General features: G+C 42.2%; 1 protein-coding gene across 1 annotated transcript in view; it reads left to right on the top strand.

Annotated features, from left to right (window-relative positions):
- Positions 1-473: 473 nt before the first annotated feature.
- The window catches only part of VSIG1 (V-set and immunoglobulin domain containing 1), a 125,473-nt gene continuing 107,537 nt past the window's right edge, over positions 474-18,409 (top strand). The window contains exons 1-6 of the mRNA XM_006871063.1: positions 474-529; positions 651-821; positions 2,462-2,641; positions 3,450-3,620; positions 3,721-3,891; positions 4,207-4,377. Coding sequence (XP_006871125.1) covers positions 474-529; positions 651-821; positions 2,462-2,641; positions 3,450-3,620; positions 3,721-3,891; positions 4,207-4,377 — 920 coding nt within the window. The remainder of the gene's footprint in view (positions 530-650; positions 822-2,461; positions 2,642-3,449; positions 3,621-3,720; positions 3,892-4,206; positions 4,378-18,409) is intronic.

The raw sequence follows: 18,409 nt of genomic DNA, 5'->3' as shown, positions 1-18,409 counted from the left end.
GTATATTCTGGATCCTCCAAACCTCAGGCCACAGTCAGCTGAATTATGTACCACCTTTCTGTGGCTCCACACTACTGCTTGCATGCCATAATATAATATAATATAGTGCTTGCACACTATATTATAACCCATGGTTTTCTCATCTGCCTTTTCCCCATTAACGACGTTCCTTGAAGGTCGTGTTTGCGCTGACCTTAAATGTCTCCGTTTTCCCAGTGGTCTAGCCCAGTGGTAAAGCACTCCATAAATAATTGGCAAAGTAATTGACAGGATTTGGTGCACTAGTAAACTGCAAACTAGTACATTCAAAGAAAGACTTGTTTTCTTTCTCCTCTGAAATGGCTTTTTCTCCTCACAGACTGATTTTCTGCCACCTCACAGCTTCTTGTGGTAGGGACCTCTCCTTAGTGTTTGAAACCAATCAGTATCTGACAGATTTGGAATTTGTAAAAAATACCCTGGAAGATTCGGGAATGAAACTTCTGTGTGAAGCCCTGAAACGGCCAAACTGTATATTACATAGACTGAGGTAACTCATAGCTGGAGAATTTGTTGTCTGTGTTCATACCAAAATTTTTTGTCAGTTTATATTTGTTGGGGGTGGGGTAGTCATGAGTAAGGTAATGAGGTCATTCTTATGTTTTCTGAAGGTTGTACCGATGCCTTATCTCTCCTGCTTCTTGTGGGGCCCTCGCAGCTGTCCTTAGCACCAATCAGTGGCTCACCGAGTTGGAATTTTCTGAAACAATACTGGAAGTTTCCGCTTTAAAGTTTCTCTGTGAAGGCTTAAAAGATCCAAACTGTAAATTACAGAAGCTCAAGTAAGTTGTAACTGTTAGCTTCCCTTCTGCAAGAATTTTTTTTTTTTTAATTATGTGACTCAAGGTGGGTTATATGATGAAAACACATTGCAAGGAGAAGGAAAGTGGTGGTGCTTAAAAATATGCCTATGCAACAAGTTTAGTAAAATAATTTTCATTTTGACTGTCAGTAACATCAGTGACAATAATGCACCTACTTCTTACTCATACATACGGTTCCATCCCAAAGACTAGGAAGTTATTCAAGTATCAGCATTATGCAAACACGGAGAATGACCGCATCCGATCATAAAGCGGAGGATGACTACATCATTACTTAACTGCCAAATTACATCAATCCATAAGTGCCAGAATCCATCATTACGTAATTGCCAAACCATTGAGAATCATGACCCAGCCACGTTGTTCTAGAACCTTAACCATCACAGGTAGCGTTATTCTCACTCTGCAAGTCTGTGTCTGTTCCTGCCAGACTTACGTCATTCATGTGAAAATAGTCAGATAGAAAATTTGGTCAGTTAGTGAAGTCTTTGCTATTGCCTTAAGTGTAAAATGTCAGATAAGTGAGGAGTAGATGTAATAACCCGGCATTGTTGCAGACCTAACTTTGTACTAAGCATGGTGTTGAGTGGTTTGTACATATGTACAGCTCTGAGCTGTTTTAGCAGATTAGGAAATGGGCTCGGGGGGAAAATAAGGCTTTCTGTTCCGGTACACATTTACCACCTGGGAAACCCTATGCGGGAGTTTTTATGTGTCAGAATGGGCTAAATGGCAGTGGGTTTGGAGATGTGTCATAGGACTGAAAAATGACAGAGTCGCACTTTGAAACCTATATATGTCTCAGTTCAAAGCCCATGGTAATTACCTTAATCTTTGTTATCATATGTATGTGGGCTAATTTTTTTTAACCAGATCTCTTTAGCATTAACGTTTTCTCAAATCCGCTTTGAAAACTTATTTTATGCAAAGTGCCTCTATTTAAAACTTTGAAATTTGGAGCTATAAATACATTTCCTCATGAGCCCTCTTCAGGAATCAGTGTGGAACCTGGTAACGCAAGAGAAAATTGAGGACTCAAAGGTTGTAATACATATCACAGAAATTCTTGAAAATTATGAAAGAAAAAGTTGATGTGAAACTCTTCAAGGAATTGGACTACGTACTACGGAGAAGCAAAGATGGGAAAGACTGGGAATGAAAGTAAAGCATGCATTGTGATGGCCACAGTCCAAGGATCACCAGCTGCTCCTTGGAAACCCTATACAGGGTCGCTATGGGTACTTCACAACAGCAACAACAATTATTAGATAAAAGGATAGACCTTTTGACTATCAGTTTTCAAAAGGTGATTATAGAATTTTCCCCCTGGGATTTGAAAGGGGGGTATGAGATTCAGTGCTAAATTCACTCAGGGGACTGAAATGAGATAAGATTACCTAGATGTTTCTTCTCAACACCTTTCTTCTTTTAGGCAACCTGTCCCCACTGTGGGACACATTGTTTTGGCAGCATTACACAAGTCCCTGCCATAGGGATAAGGAAGCTGTGTGACATACTCAAAAGTGGGTGTCTTGTGTCAGTGATCTTAATAAGACACTAAAGTAGCCAGTTCTATCTCTATATGTCTTTCTTTCTAGGTTGTGTGCCAGCTTTCTTCCAGAAAGTTCAGAGGCTGTTTGCAAGTATCTCGCCTCTGCTCTCAGATGCAACTCAAACCTCACTGAGCTGGACTTGAGTGAGAATCTCCTGGGAGATAAAGGGGTGAAGTATCTTTGTGAAGGTCTCAGACATTCCAGCTGTAAAGTGGAGAAACTAGAGTAAGTCTCTTAGAATGATCTGGCATCCCTTATGGCTATTTCAGTGCTTGCTTTGGGCCAGGCTCCATGTCTGCTGCTTTTCAGAAGTCATTTCATTAACATGGATTTTCTTAATTCGCATTTTGCACTTTTTTATCCACATGCGGTAACTGAGACTCAGAAGAAGAAAGGCAGTTGCCCAAGGTCACATAGCTAATAATCTGTCTCCAAATCTCAGGCTTTTTCCAGGGCACCAAAGATGATGCTAATTGCATATTAAATGCAAGGGAGCTTCAAAAAGTTAATGGGAAAAATGGAATGAAAAGATAATGGATTTTTTCCCCACATACTTTGTCAAGCGTCCCCCCCCTTCTTGTATATAGACTGCTAGCCACAAGGTCAGCAGTTCAAACTCATCAGCTGCTCCTTGGAAACCCTCTACAGAATTGCTATGAGTCAAAACAGCACTTAACAACTACCGCAACACTAGGCACACAACTGAGCTAGATGTGGGCGGAGTTATCAGTGGTGCCACAAGCAACAAGGCTGTCCTTAAGGACCCACAGAAAGGAACTCATTGGTGAGCCTCACAATTCAATGTGTAACCAAGTAGCAGACACTGTGGAAATTTCAAAATGCCAGATGGTTCAAGGGCAGAGGAGGAGGTCGCTGTGAGCTGGAGACCTCAAGAGGAGGCTCTGTCAAGGAGGTGGGGCAAGAGGCAGAAGTTGAAGAGTGGCCGGGCGTCAGATAATGGGGAGATTGGGAGAACATCCTCAGGAAGCCAGAACGACAGCGTGACTAATTTGTCTTCTCTTTCTCTGAGTAGCTTGAGCACATGCAGCCTCACTGATGCGAGCTGTGTGGAGCTCTCGTCTTTGTTGCAAGTGAGTCAGACTTTGAAAGAACTGTTTGTGTTTGCCAATGCCCTGGGAGACACTGGAGTACAGCATCTTTGTGAAGGTCTGCGGCACGCAAAGGGTATAATTGAGAATCTCGTGTGAGTGTTTTCTTGCTCTTGTCCTTCTCATAGGATTTGGGATTCAGTGGGACTCCCTGCTTGCATCGGTAACAGCTACTTTGGTTTCGCCATTCCTTAGGCTGTCTGAATGTGCCCTCTCGGCCATTTGTTGTGAACCACTTGCCCAAGTCCTCAGCTCCACCCGGAGTCTCACCAGGCTGCTTCTAATCAATAACAAAATTGAAGATTTGGGACTGAAACTGCTGTGTGAAGGGTTGAGACAGCCTGACTGTCACTTAAAGGATCTGGCGTAAGTGTCATCGACGAACGTCACAGGCAGAGTTTTCTAGTGGTTTCAGCAAAACCTGAAAATGAGTATTTTGGCCTGACAACTGCATTTCCTAGGAAGCACTAAAATGAAAACCTCAGTAATTTAGTGCTAAAATTTACCTTCTGTACACTCTTCACTTAGCCTGGCCGAAGGTCTTTGCCCTTTTGGCTTGCTTGTTTTTAGCATGACACTGATTTTCTAAGTGCTTTTCTAGTTGTCGTTAGGCAGACAATTCTTACAGTGCCCCAGTGCCAGTGAGATGCCACCAGCCTTCTCTCCCTTACCTCCTGGCAGATTGTGGACCTGTCACCTGACAGGAGCCTGTTGTCAGGATTTGTGCAGCACGCTCTACACCAATGAACATCTGAGAGACCTTGACCTCAGTGATAATGCCTTAGGGGATGAGGGCATGCAGGTGCTATGTGAAGGGCTGAAACACCCTGGCTGCAAATTACAGACCCTTTGGTAAGTTCTGTGGCCTTTTGGGCTCTTGCTCCAGGCTATGTGTGAAATGGAAGGCCACCATGAAACTTGAGGTAAAACAAATTGTTTTGTTTTGTTTTGTTTTCCTTCTTGAATCCCCAATCCCTCACAGGTTAGCAGAATGTCATCTCACAGATGTGTGCTGTGGAGCCCTTGCCTCTGTCCTTAGCAGAAATGAGAACCTGACGTTGCTAGACTTAAGTGGAAATGACCTCAGGGATTTTGGAGTCCAAATTTTGTGTGATGCACTGATTCATCCAATATGTCAACTGCAAACATTCTAGTAAGTTACTGTGGTAGAGGAGTGGCGGAGGGGGGGGGTAGTTGTGGTAGGCATGTTGGGTTTGAGACTAGACCATGGCAGTAAGGAAGGAGAAGAAAAGCTGAGGGCAGGCCAAACCTAAGCAGCGTAGCAAAGTAAATGAGATTACTAGTAGGTCTTTTCTCCTTAGGCACAGGAACACACATACACACACACACATACACACACAGAGAGAAGTAGAGAACAGGCAGTGTTGCTAAGAGAAGCAACTTGGTATAGGCAAAAAAGCACAGGATCTAGGTTCTCCTAGGCCTGACCCAAATCCTAGATCAACCATTTTCTAGCTAAATGACCATGGACAAGTAATTTACTTAACCTCTCTGAACTTCAGTATCTTTGTCTGCATGTTGTTGTTGTTGTTGTTACGGGCCGTGGAGTCGGTTCCGACTCAGAGCAACCCTGTACGAGGTTTCCGAGGCTGTGAATCTTTACGGGAGCAGAAAGCCTCATCTTTCTCCCGAGGAACAGTTGGTAGTTTTGAATTTCCAACCTTGAGGTGTGCAGCCTGATTCATAACCACTGCGCTACCAGAGCTCCTTTATGTCTGTATAGTGGGGCTAATACTAATAACTGACTGTATCCACTGCCACCAAGTTCGTTCTGACTCATAGCGACCCAATAGGACAGAGTAGAACTGCTCCTTGGGTTTCCTGACACTGAAAATCATTACAGGAGCAGACAGCAGTATCTTTCTTCCTCTTAGGGTTTGAACCACCAACCTTGTGGTTAGCAACCCAATGCTTACCACACTGTATCACCAGGGCTCCTTAATCTCTGACTAAGGAGGTGCGGGGGAGGTTAATGTGGGGATTGAATTTGATGAAACAATAATTGTGATCTTGGACAATCCTTGGCACATAGTAGGCACTCAACAAATGCTAGACTCCTTTCCCCTTCTAACACCTGCTGGAAGACTTACTATTTATGTTTTGAGAGTTTTCAAGACTCAAAGGAATGAAGCTGTAATGGTACAATTACAGAAGGTGGTAGTTTTGACCCTCTCTGGTCCATGTCCGCCTGCCAACTCAGCAGGCTGGCATGACACACACAGTCATTCTTAATTAGGGTACAACTGTGCTCGGTTGGCAGTGAACCAATGGCCAAATGACCACTTGTTTCTGGCATTTAGAACTGGAACACATAATGGAAAGTAAAAAAGCTGAGCACAAAAATTCCACTTTCCAAAGCCAATTTGATACATTGAAGCTTAAATGAAAACAACATAAAGGCCTGATTACAAGTCTGGCGGAAACAGAAGAAGCTAGGTCTCTACTAGCAAAGTGAGCTCTATTCATTTCAAATGCTCAAGAGCGCAGTGATTACTGCTCAGCAAAGGGAATTGCTCACAACTTGCGAAGCCTCAGAAGTCAGGGTTCTATATGGTGTTTTTCTCACAAAGGGGCAGCTGGAGTTTGTATCGTCAACAGGTTGAAATGCACTCAACAACCAACCCTAATGTTTCTTTAAGTAGGGAATAATTTATTGTTGTAGTAATCCACAGCATGTGTGCCTCAGCAGAGGTCCTGAATGGCCACAAAGAGGAAGTATTTTGTTCTTGATGGCATGCCATTAGTTTTTGTTTCATTGTAAATTATTGCACCATTTCCTGTTTCTCTTGCTCTGTCTTTGTCTTTGAAACAGTATGCTTCCATTTTAACTGCCCTCAAACCTTTATAACTTATCAATCATAACTCAAAAACAGTGGGCAATAATATCTGGCACACATACACATCCATAGAGAAAAAGAATGAGAATAGATATAGTTCATTGGTCTCAACTAAATTTGAATGTTAGAATGTATATGAGACAAAACTGAAATCAACAAAAATATCTATTTATACAAATAAGATAAGAGGAAGATCGTTGTTGTTAAGTGCCATTAAGAGTCTGTTCCAATCCACAGCGACTCTGTATAGGGTTTCCAAGGTGAACTTGGACCGCCGACTTTGCGGTTCAACCAACTTTGTAGTCCAGCGCATTAACCCACAGTGCCACATGGGTCACTTAATGTGATGGTGGACTGGAGACAGGGACTAAAACCAGGAGAGCCTTCAAGGCTTCTGTGGAAATTGAAAAGGAAGAAAGTTATTTCCTAAGAGTTGCTTGAGTACAGGGTCTACATCTTGTTTCTCACTGCATCTCACACTGTAAACTTCCTGGGACAGTGCTTTGCATGTTGTTGTTGTTGTTGTTAAGTGCTGTCGAGTCGGTTCCAATTCACAATGATCCTGTATAGGGTTTTCGAGGAACAGCTGGTAAGTGTATAAATAGGAGACCAGTAAGGAATTAGAAGAACATCTAGGAGCAAGGTTGCATGTCTAAGCATTCAGTGTGTCAAGGGAAGAGAAGAGGTTATGTTTTCAGAGTGACAAAACTTACCTTCATGCATTCAGCAGGTACTTGCTGAATACCTCCTCTGTGCCACGCAATCATGCCAGATGGTGGGGAGACAAAGATGAGAAGACATGAGACATGGGCCATGCTTTTGAGCTACTGGGGCTAGTGGTTGAGACAGGAACATATACCGATCATTCTCATGCAATGTGGTCTTAAGAGAATCATGTCAGGAGACCCTTAACTGAGCCCAAGATGGTCATGAGAAGCTTCTTGGAGGAAGGGCCACTGAGTTGAGTCTTAGGACTAATGCCAGGAACAATGGAGGTAGGGATGGAAAAAGGTAGTTCAGACGTAGGAGATAACATGAGCAAAGGTCCCCGGGTAATAAACAGCAGGGTTTATAGTATGTGATGGGAGATAGGGATCTGAGATCTCTGAGCAGTTTGGTGGTGTGAAAAGCAGGGAGGGAAAGGGGAAGTCATTGTCTGGGAACCACTTTTTTGTAGAGGACACTGGTGATGGTTGCCCAACATGATTGAATGTAATTGGTGTCACTAAATTGTACACATGAAAAACATTGAATTGCAAATGTTATATTTTTACAGCACTTAAAAAAAAAAAAAAAAAAGAACTAAGACTGGAAAGGTAGGCAGGCCGGGCTTTGTATACCATGTGTAGTAAGAAAGACTTGTCAGCAGAATTCTGGGTACAAATTTAGTCATATATCTCTCATTTACTCTTTTAATAGTATTATTCTGGGCCTTTCTCCACTCCACCTTTACAAAACTTGGCCCCAAAGAGGGGACCCGTTTTGCTTCCAAAGCCACGTGGAGAATCAGTCTCCTGCCGCTATTGTTTCTCACTGCCATGTGGGAACTGATCTATACAGTCCAACAGAAGTTTGGTGACTGGTCCAGATCCCTGCCAACCGTGTACAACATTATACAAGGGGGCTTTAAAAAGTTCATGGAGAAATGGAATGTAAAGATAATGGAAATTTTGGACAACATTTTTTAAGCTCCCTCATACGTGGCCTCTAAGGTCCTATTAGTTTATAGTTCCATGTGCTGCTATTGTAAAGTACCATATCTGTCATGATGGCTGGGTCTCAAGGAGTTCCCAGAATCAGACACAGGCACAGATATGCTGAAACCTGCCCTTGTCCACAAAGATGTAGGCCCTTGTGTTGAGCCAAGAGTACCACTTAAGATTTCCTATTTCACAAAGGTAATTTTATTTTAGGGTCCTTGGTACCTTCCCTAGCCCTCGTGGCACTATGGACTAGGTGTTAGACAGCTAACCACCAGGTTGGCAGTTCAAGCCCACTAGGTACTCCATGGGAGAAAGATGAGTCTGTGTGCTCCTATAAAGCTTAAGTGTCTCAGAAACCCTAGGAAGCAGCTCTACTGTGTCCCACAGGGTCACTGTGCATCACAATCAACTCATGGCAGTGGCGGTGGGTTTCTTTTGTTGTCATTGTTGTTTGTTTAGGTTTTGGTACCTTTACCAGTCACCGTGCCTTGGATGACATCACCCTAGCTCACCCTTATTGTTGTTGTTGTTAAGTGCCGTCGAGTCGGTTCCGACCCATAGCGACCCTGAACAGGGTTTCCGAGGCTGTAAATCTTTACGGGAGTAGAAAGCCTCATCTTTCTCCTGTGGAACAGCTGGTAGTTTCGAACTTCTGACCTTTCAGTTTTTGGCTCACCCTGATACATGTTCCTAATTTCAAACTTGGAAAGAAGAGGTTAAGGGTAACTGGTCTCTGAATTCCCAGAAGACCTAAGCATATTGGCTCACCACCTCCCCAACCATAAGTTTTTCATATTAGGAGGTAAGATGTTGTTGAGTGCCGTTGCATTGAGTCCAACCCATAGCGACCCTGCATAGGGTTTCCAAGGAGCATCTGGTGAGCTTGAACCACCGACCTTGCAGTTCAAATGACTTTGCTGTCTGACACATTAGCCCACAGCGCCACACCAGGAGGTAAGGTAGCTTTTGCTAAATCATTCAAAAAATTACATACCACTTCCAAGACATTAAATGTCTCAAAAACTCACTGCCACCTGGTTGATTCCAACAACCCTATAGGACAGAGTAGAAATATTTCATTGGGTTTCCAAGACTATAAATCTGTACAGGAGCACACAGCCTCCTCTTTCTCCCACAGAGAGACTGATAGGTTTGTGCCGCCAATCTTATGCTTAACCCACTATGCAACCAGGGCTCCCTATAATTGAATATAACTAATAGGGACAGTTATTTTCCTTTAATAAAATGAACTTTTCTCCATGAAAAACTAAGAACTTATCCCTGCACACTTGAAAGAGCTTCAACATTCTTTTTTAGTCAATGGGTTTTGATCAGGGATTAGGCCCAAACACATACTGAGTTTGAAGTGTCCATGGGATAACGCAGGATGTTTTCTAGTAGGTCGGTCATTGGGTGTAGAAAGAGGTAATCTCTTTAGAGATGATATCTAAAGCTATGACAGTAGATGAGATCCCCAAGGGAGGGTGAAAAAAAGAAGCTCCAAGAAATACCTCTGGGGAATAAGCCCTGGGAGTGTACTAATGAAGTGTACACCAAGAAGAAGGTCAGTATGTTGTGGAGAGAACCAGGAGAGAGTGGTGTCCTATAAGCCAAGGGAAAAGAGAATTTCAAAGAAAAAATGCTTACATGTATCATGGAGTTCAATAAGAACTCCAAAAAGAAATCTATTGGATTTAGGAGGACATTGGTGGCCTTCTCCAGAATCGTTTTAGTGGTCTGGTAGGTTCAAAACCCAGATTGCAGTGACTTGAAGAAATATGAGGTATGGAAGTAGAGAAACTCCTTTTTAAAGAAGTTGGTGAAAGGATAGATGTGGGATCATAGCCAGGGTAGTTGTGGAACTAGAGGATGGAGGGAGTTGTTCTTTCTCTTTTTCACTTTCTTTGAGGTAGACACATTTGTAGGCTGGGAGAAAAGAACCCACAGAGAGGAAGAGGTTTCAGATATAGGAGCAGGAACTAACAAACTCATGGAGCAAGGACTTGGTCAAGGCAGGATGAGATGGGATTGAGAATTCAAGAGGAGGTTGTATCTTTTAACTCTTGAGACTCAAGGAAAGGGAATGAGGATGGAAGAGGAGGTGGATACTCGAATGGATAAAGTAACTGAGTGATGACGGCATGGACAAGTATGAATGAGAACCTTACCCTTATGCACAAGAGAGCTACTGCAGGCATCTGTTGGCTTGTCTTGACAAAGATCCCCTCCCCTGTTTTGTTTTGTTTTTTACAGCATTGACACAGATCATTTACATGAAGAAACATTCAGAAAGATGGAAACTTTAAAAGTAAGCAAGCCTGGAATCACCTGGTAATTTCTAAGGAGAGCCGCTGGGGGAAAAAAAAAAAAAAGTTTGCATATAGGCCCCTTCTGTCTGGCACCATCTATAACAATTGTGCGGTAGTCTTGTTTCAAACCTGTTAACCTTTGCGGGGGACACTAGTGCGAAACAAACAGCAGTGATTGCTATTTCTTACGTAGAACTATTCACTAAGTAGGATGGCAGAATTCCCTTAATTCATTTGTCCTCTGCTGTAATAACACCTTGTGTTCCTACATGGTTTCACAGTGTTTGTTATCCTTTTGCAAGAACCTTTGAGGTGGACAGATGAGGCTCAGTGATGTTGTGACTAGCTTCAGGTCACACCACTAGTTAGTGGGAGAGTTGGAACTTGCATCTAGCCAGGTCTGCCAACTACTAGATCATGCAGGGTTGAGGTGGGGGCGGGGAATAGAAGAAGAAGAAAAAAGACATGTGAATGAGTCTACTTACAGCAGCAAGCTATTTGAAATGATGAAAGCAAAGAGAGTATACAAACACAGGCTGGATCTGATGATGCTGATTTTAAGTAAAAGTGTAACATTTGAGAAAGAGAGATCATTGAGCTGGATTAATAGAGAAAGGCTTCAAGAAAGAGGTGAGACTTGATGTGGGTCTCCTTAGAGAAAGAGTTAGGGTTGAAGTAGGTGGAGAACTACTGGTCAGTGGCTTTAAGGCTACAGGGCAACAACAGTGCTTGTGAGGAGCCCACCAAAAAGAGCCAAGGGAGTGAGAAACGTTTGCATTTAAATTTTGTGAGAGTGTACTCCTCAATGTCCACTCTCAACACCCTTTCGGAACTGTTGGTTCCTCCCCAATGAGTTTGTATTTGCTCATTGTCACCTATGACTGACTCACTCACTCCTCAGCCCTGACAGCACCTGACATAGCTTAGCATGGATGTGCTACACATCTTTTGGCCTGGCTCCTGTGAATACATACAATGAGACAAGTGGAGAAAAGGGATGTCAGGCAAGAGAAACAGCGATAGGAATGAACGCAGTGTGGGATCCACAAAAAGTGGGTAGGCCTGATGCAAGTGTGAAGTTGTCTCTGGAAATCACTGCATCATCTATGTAACGCCGAGCAAGTTATGTGGGTTTGTGTAACCTCAGTTTTATCATCTACTAAATGGGGATAATTGTCAGTGTGTTTGCAGGGCTGTCGTTACCAATACGTTGGCTATTCACAATAGCTGTGAGTGCCGATTAATGATGGCTGTCTTTATGATATAACTCAACTGTATGGACTTTAAGGAGCCCTGGTGGCACGGTAATGGAAATGTTGGGCTGCTAACCTCAAGGTGGGCAGTTGAAATCCACCAGCTATTCTAAGGGAAAAAGATGGAGCTGTCTGCTTCTGTGAAGATGTATAGTCTCAGAAACCCAAAGGAGCCCTTCTATTCTGTCCTACGGGGTTGCTATGAGTCAGAATTGACTTGATGGTAGTGGGTGGGTAGGTAGTATAGTCTTGGAGCTCCCAGATTTTCTTGTTGTGCAATTCAGGTGCACTGTGCTTTTTGAACTAAATATGTGTGCTGGAGGCAGTTGAGAAAGAGACACACAGAAATTATTTCCAGCAAGAGGTTGTAGAAGAGTCCAGCTACTACATTTTCTCACTCATATTGCATACCATCATTTTTTTTTATTCTTTATCCCCCGGGGAGATGGTGATTCTCAGTAAGGCGACCAGGTCTGACCAGAGAAGAATGTTTAAGACAGAAATTTGTCTCCAGTTTTCTGAAGTACTTTTTTCCTTTCAATTATTTAACATATATTTATTGAGCATTTATTATGTGCCAGGTTTTGTGCTAAATGTTGACTTTACAGAGATGAATATGCCATTTCCTGTGTACTTTCCCTATGATGCTCTCCAATGGCCCTGGTACCTCTGTCAGACTGGAAAGCATCTGATAACACTCATTCACATGAAGAACTCAGACATAAATTTTTAAGTGAAAAAATTGAAAATTTTTAAGTAAAAAAGGACATCGCTGTGTGTGTGTGTGCCCAGAAAATTTATGGAAAGCTATATAAGAAATTGCTCATCATTGTTACTTTTGGCAAGAGGAATTTGGCAGGCAGAAGTGGTAGGGAGACGAGGAAATGAACTTTTCATTTTCATCACATAACACTCTGTTCTAGTTGATGTGTTTACCATGTGCATGTATTACTTTTGTAATGAATAAACGTTGATGCTAAAAATAAAACTCACCCATCTTATAAGGAGTTATTTGTATCTTTTTAAACATGATGACTTAGAAGAAAATATACAGGGGTCGTTGGTGTCGGTGCCATCCAATAGGCTTCTACTCATAGCAACCTGTGCACAACAGAACGAAATACTGCCTTGTTACGGTTGAGTCCACTGTTGTTGCTACGGTGTCAGTTCATCTTGTTGGGGGTCTGTCTTCCTCTTTCTTACTGATCCTCCACTTTACCGAGAAGAATGTCCTTCTGACAAAAATGTCCAAAGTATGAAAGGTGAAGTCTTGACATCTTCGCTTATAAGGAGCGTTCTGGCTGTACTTCTTCCTAGACCAATTTGTTTGGTCTTCTGGCAGTCCATGGTACTTTCAATATTCTTCACCAACACTGTAATTCAAATGCATTGATTCTTCTACAGTTTCTTCCTTATTCATTGTCTTAACTTATAGGGCAGGCATTTATAAACAGCATATAAACTTCAAAGGAAAAGAATGAATGATTTGACCATATCAAAATTTAAAACCTTATGAAAAAAGATACCATTAGGTAAAACAAAAGATTAGTGATAATGTAGAAGAACATATTGGGCACATACATGCAAGATAAGGTTCATAATGTGGAGAACTACAAACCAGCTTGAAAAACAAGAAAGACATGATGACTTCTTCCATCAGCAATAATGAAGTAATAGGTGCATCTGGATCTACCCTTCCACCTTAACAACTCACAAAAAAAATACAGGAAAAAATATATGAAATAGTGGTTTTCAGGCATTGGATAACAGGCAACATACCACAATGATTCCTAAGAGAAGGAAGATTAAATGAAGTGAGTTCTGTGATGGCTCCAGCGTATCACCTTGAAAGCATTTCAGGGTTATAGTACAAGGGGAGAAACCGAATTCCCTGAATTTAAGAGACACAGTAGAAGAATATTCAGGGAGGCCAAGGCAGCTAGAATTCACAGGGAGGAGAGAACTAAGCAGAAAGAGCTCTGGAGCTCTGAAGAGGGTTCCTTGGAGTCTGTGCAGGAACGGGAGGAAATAATCCAACAAAGACCAAGAAAAGAGCCACTGGAAAGGAGAACAACCTGGGGGCTAGGAAAACACTAGGAAGGCCATGTTGCCACCAAGCTGACTGGAAAAACTGGGTTGAGAGGGGACAGTAGGAAAATATTTGATGAAAATATGGACAGAATTTTTCCAAATTTGATGAACGCTATAAACCCATGAGCCTAAGAGATAACTGTTTAAAGCAAAAATAATAAGCGTATTTAACTTTTAAGGCATAGAAGTCAAATGCAATGACAATAGAACAAAGATCAGGAGAGGAAATACAGGGGGCTTCAAAAATTTTGTGGAAAAAGTCCATAATCTTTTGTTTTTTTCCAACACACAAACTGATTGAATTTTTATTTGGTTGCTGTTGAGAATATACACAGCAGAACACAATCGTTTGTTGCTGACCTGGATGACATTCCTCAAGTGATACAACCATCCCCACCTTCTTTTTCTGAGTTCTGCCTCCCTCATTAACATATTCTGCCTGCCCCCTAAGGTTCCCACCTCAGTTTTTTTTTTTTTTATGTTTTATTGTGAATTATGTGAAAAGCCCATTATATTTTAATGCCATTTTTTCCATGAACTGTTTTAAATTAACCCCTTGTATTCTGTTGTACCGTTCTTATGTTGTTGTTAAATGACATTGAGTTGGTTCTGACTCATAAGGTTTCTGAGGAGTGGCTGGTGAGTTTGAATTGCCAACCTCATGGTTAGCAGTCCAGTGCTTAACCTACAGTGCTATTCCAGAACTCATATAAAAGTTGATAAATTACTTGAAGGTAGATTGTAATAAGTTAAAGATGTTTACTATAAACCCTAAAGCAAATACACACATAGGCATGTGGCTAATAGAATTGTTGTTATTACGTGCCGTGGAGTCGGTTCCGACTCATAGCGACCCTGTACAGGGTTTCCGAAGCTGTAAATATTTATTAGAGCAGAACACCTCATCTTTCTCCTGCAGAACAGCTGGTAGTTTCAAATTGCTGACCTTGCGGTTCACAGCCCGATTCGTAACCACTACGCTACCAGAGCGCCTTATGTATCTGAATAGACATACTAAAATGGGTGGTCTCATAGTAACCCAATTAAAAGATTGGAAGACTAGGCAAAAAAACCTGAAGACCCAATCATATGCTTCCTATATGGAAGCCATTTTAAATACTAAAATACAAATAGATTAAATGTAAAGTTAGGAAAAATATATAACATGCTAACAATAATTTTTTAAAAACTGGAACACATATGTATTATCAGATAAATATTTCAAAGCAAGGAATATTATCAGATAAAGAGGGATATTTCATAATGAAAGAGTAGTTATTTTGTCATGAAAACAAATCAGTACTAAATATATATGTGGAATCCTGGTGTGGCACTGTGGGCTAATGTGCTGGACTGCAAAGTTGGTTTGAACCTCAAGGTCAGTGGTTCAAGCTCACCAGTTGCTCCTCGGAAACCTTATGCAGGATCACTATGGATCAGAACCGACTCGACAGCACTTAACAACAACAATAACAACAAATATATGTATCTAGTTGTTAAGTGCCGTCGAGTCGATTCTGACCTATAGCGACCCTGTGTAGGGTTTCCAAGGAGCAGTTAGTGAGCTTGAACCACAGATCTTGCAGTTCAAACGACTTTGCAGTCTGGCACATTAACCCACAGCACCACACCAGGACTCTATGTATCTAATAAGAACTTCAAAAAACAGGAAAACCTTTGATAGGAGGAACCTATGTAAGTCAGAAAGTTCTTGAGAAGAAAAACTCAAATAGTTCCCATTAAAATGATCTATTAAAAAGGTGGTAAGACTGTATGTTCCCTGTCAGTCAAAGGCAGAAAACTTATGAGACCCAGAAAACCATAGGAGTCCCATCAAATTCTGGCTTTCACAAGTTTCACTACATTAACCCAAAACTGAACTTCACGTTGTTGGAGTTGTTAAGTGTCGTGGAGTCGGGTCCAACTCACAGCAACCCTGTATAGGGTTTCTGAGGCTGTAAATCTTTGTAAAAAGCAGAAAGCCTCATCATTCTCCCACGGAGCGACTGGTGAGCTCAAACCACTGACTTACTGGTTTGCAGTCCAGTGATCATCCTCTAGAGCCACCATGCTCTGAACTTCAAATAGAAACCAAATACCCAATTTTAGTCAGAGATTTCAAGACTCCTCTCTTAGTAATTGATGGACAAAAGAGAAAAGTATAAAGATCATAGAAGCCATAACACACAAACTTGACCTAAATGACATTTTCATGACAATCTAACAACAGAAAACATTATTTTCAAGTTCACACTGAATTTTTATCATATGTGGACCATGTAGCAAATCACAATGAATTTAAAAGATTCCAGTCATGTAAAGTATATTCTCTGACCAGAGTGGAGTTAAAATTTAACGACAGATATAACGATACATATTTAGGGTTGTATTCTTTCACCATATATTTAGACTCCTGGTTTGCACTGTGGGATCAGCACTGGTCTGTGTACCACAAGGTAAACAGTTCAAACCCACCGGCTGCTCCTTGGAAACTATACAGGGTCACTATGACTTGTAACTGATTCGACAGCATTTAAGAACAACAACCATACGGAAAATGAACACATACTAGAACAAATGGTTAAGTGCTTGACCACTAGTCTAAAGGTTGAGTTGTTGGTAAGTGTTGGCAAGTCAATTCTGACTCATAGCAACCCTGTAGAGGGTTTCCAAGGAGAGACTGGTGAGCTTGAACCATCAACCTTGCTGTTCAAACCGACCTTGCAGTCCAGACCATTAACCCACAGAGCCACACCAGGCGTCCTTAAAAGAGGTTTGACATTCTGCTTCTGAAAGGTCACAGCCTTGAACATTCAGTTGAGTAGTTCTAATCTGCACACTACTCTGCTCAGGTAGCTTAGTGGTTACCAGTCGGGCTGCGAACCTGAAGGTCAGCAGTTCGAAACTATTAGCTGCTACGCGGGAGAAAGATGAGGTTTTCTGCTCCCGTAAAGATTTACAGCCTCGGAAACCCTGTTTAGAGTCGCTATGGGTCGGAACAGACTCCATGGCACTTAACAACAACAATATATAAAGAGAGACTAATTTGGCATTCTTATCCAACAGATGAAACTCAATAATTGCTTGCACTGAATATATATATATATGTATATGTATATATACACACTCTGGTATAGGAGCTCTGGTAGCGTAGTGGTTACGAATCGGGCTGCGAACCAGAAGGTCAGCAGTTCAAAACTACCAGCTGCTCCGCGGGAGAAAGACGAGGTGATCTGCTCCTGTAAAGATTTACAGCCTCGGAAACCCTATTCAGGGTCGCTATGGGTCGAAACCGACTCGACGGCACTTAACAACAGCAACAACATACACTCTGGTAGCGTAGTGGTTACGAATTGCACTGTGAACCTTAAGGTCAGCAGTTCGAAACTACCAGCCGCTCCACGGCTGAAACGGGAGAAAGATGAGGCTTTCTGCTCTCGTAAAGATTTACAGCCTCGGAAACCCTGAACAGGGTCGCTATGGGTCGGAACCGACTTGACGGCACTTAACAACAACAACATGTATATATATTGTTGTTGTTAAGTGCCGTCAAGTCGGTTCCGACCCATAGCGACCCTGTTCAGGGTTTCCTTGGAGCGACTGGTGAGCTTGAACCGCCGACCTTGCAGTTCAAACGGCTTTGTAGTCTGACGCATTAACCCACAGAGCCACACCAGGACTCCATATATATAACATACTGAACTTCATCTTTTGGACTAGAATGCCAAATTAGTCTCTCTTTATATATTGTTGTTATTAAGTGCCGTCGAGTCCATTTCGACCCATAGCCACCCTGAACTGGTTTTCCGAGGCTATCAATCTTTACTGGATCAGAAAGCCTCATATTTCTCCCACGGAGCAGCTGGTAGTTTCGAATTGCTGACCTTGCAGTTCGCGGCCTGATTCGTAACCATTATGCTACCAGAGCTCCTTGTTGTTGTTGTTAAGTACCGTGGAGTCGATTCTGACTCATAGTTACCCTATGGGTTTCTGAGGCTGTGAATCTTGACGGGTGCAGAAAGCCTCATCTTTCTCCCGCGGAGCGGCTGGTAGTTTCGAACCGCTGACCTTAAGGTTTGCGGCCTGATTCGTAACCATTATGCTACCAGAGCTCCTTGTTGTTGTTGTTAAGTACCGTGGAGTCGATTCTGACTCATAGTTACCCTATGGGTTTCTGAGGCTGTGAATCTTGACGGGTGCAGAAAGCCTCATCTTTCTCCCGCGGAACAGCTGGTAGTTTCGAACGGCTGACCTTGCGGTTCGCAGCCCATGTTTAAGGTTGCTATGGGTCGGAACCGACTCGACGGCACTTGACAACAACCACAATATATAAAGAGACTAATTTTTCATTCTTGTCAATATTATGAAGCTCAAATAATTGCTTGCATTGTTTTGTGTGTGTGTGTGTGTGTGTGTATGGAGCTCTGGTAGCGTAGTGGTTATGAATCAGGCTGGGAACCTCAAGGTCAGCAGTTCGAAACTACCAGCTGTTCAGCGGGAGGAAGATGAGGCTTTCTGCTCCCTTAAAGATTTACAGCCTCGGAAAGCCTGTTCAGGGTTGCTATGGGTCAGAACCGACTTGACAGCATTTAACACCAACAACAATATATAAAGAAACTAATTTGGCATTCTTCTCCAAAAGACAAGAACAACAATAAATATAAATATAA

The sequence above is a fragment of the Chrysochloris asiatica genome, unplaced genomic scaffold (genome assembly GCF_000296735.1).
Source record: "Chrysochloris asiatica unplaced genomic scaffold, ChrAsi1.0 scaffold00159, whole genome shotgun sequence".
NCBI lineage: Eukaryota > Metazoa > Chordata > Mammalia > Afrosoricida > Chrysochloridae > Chrysochloris > Chrysochloris asiatica.
This window is presented reverse-complemented; position numbering and strand designations above follow the sequence as displayed.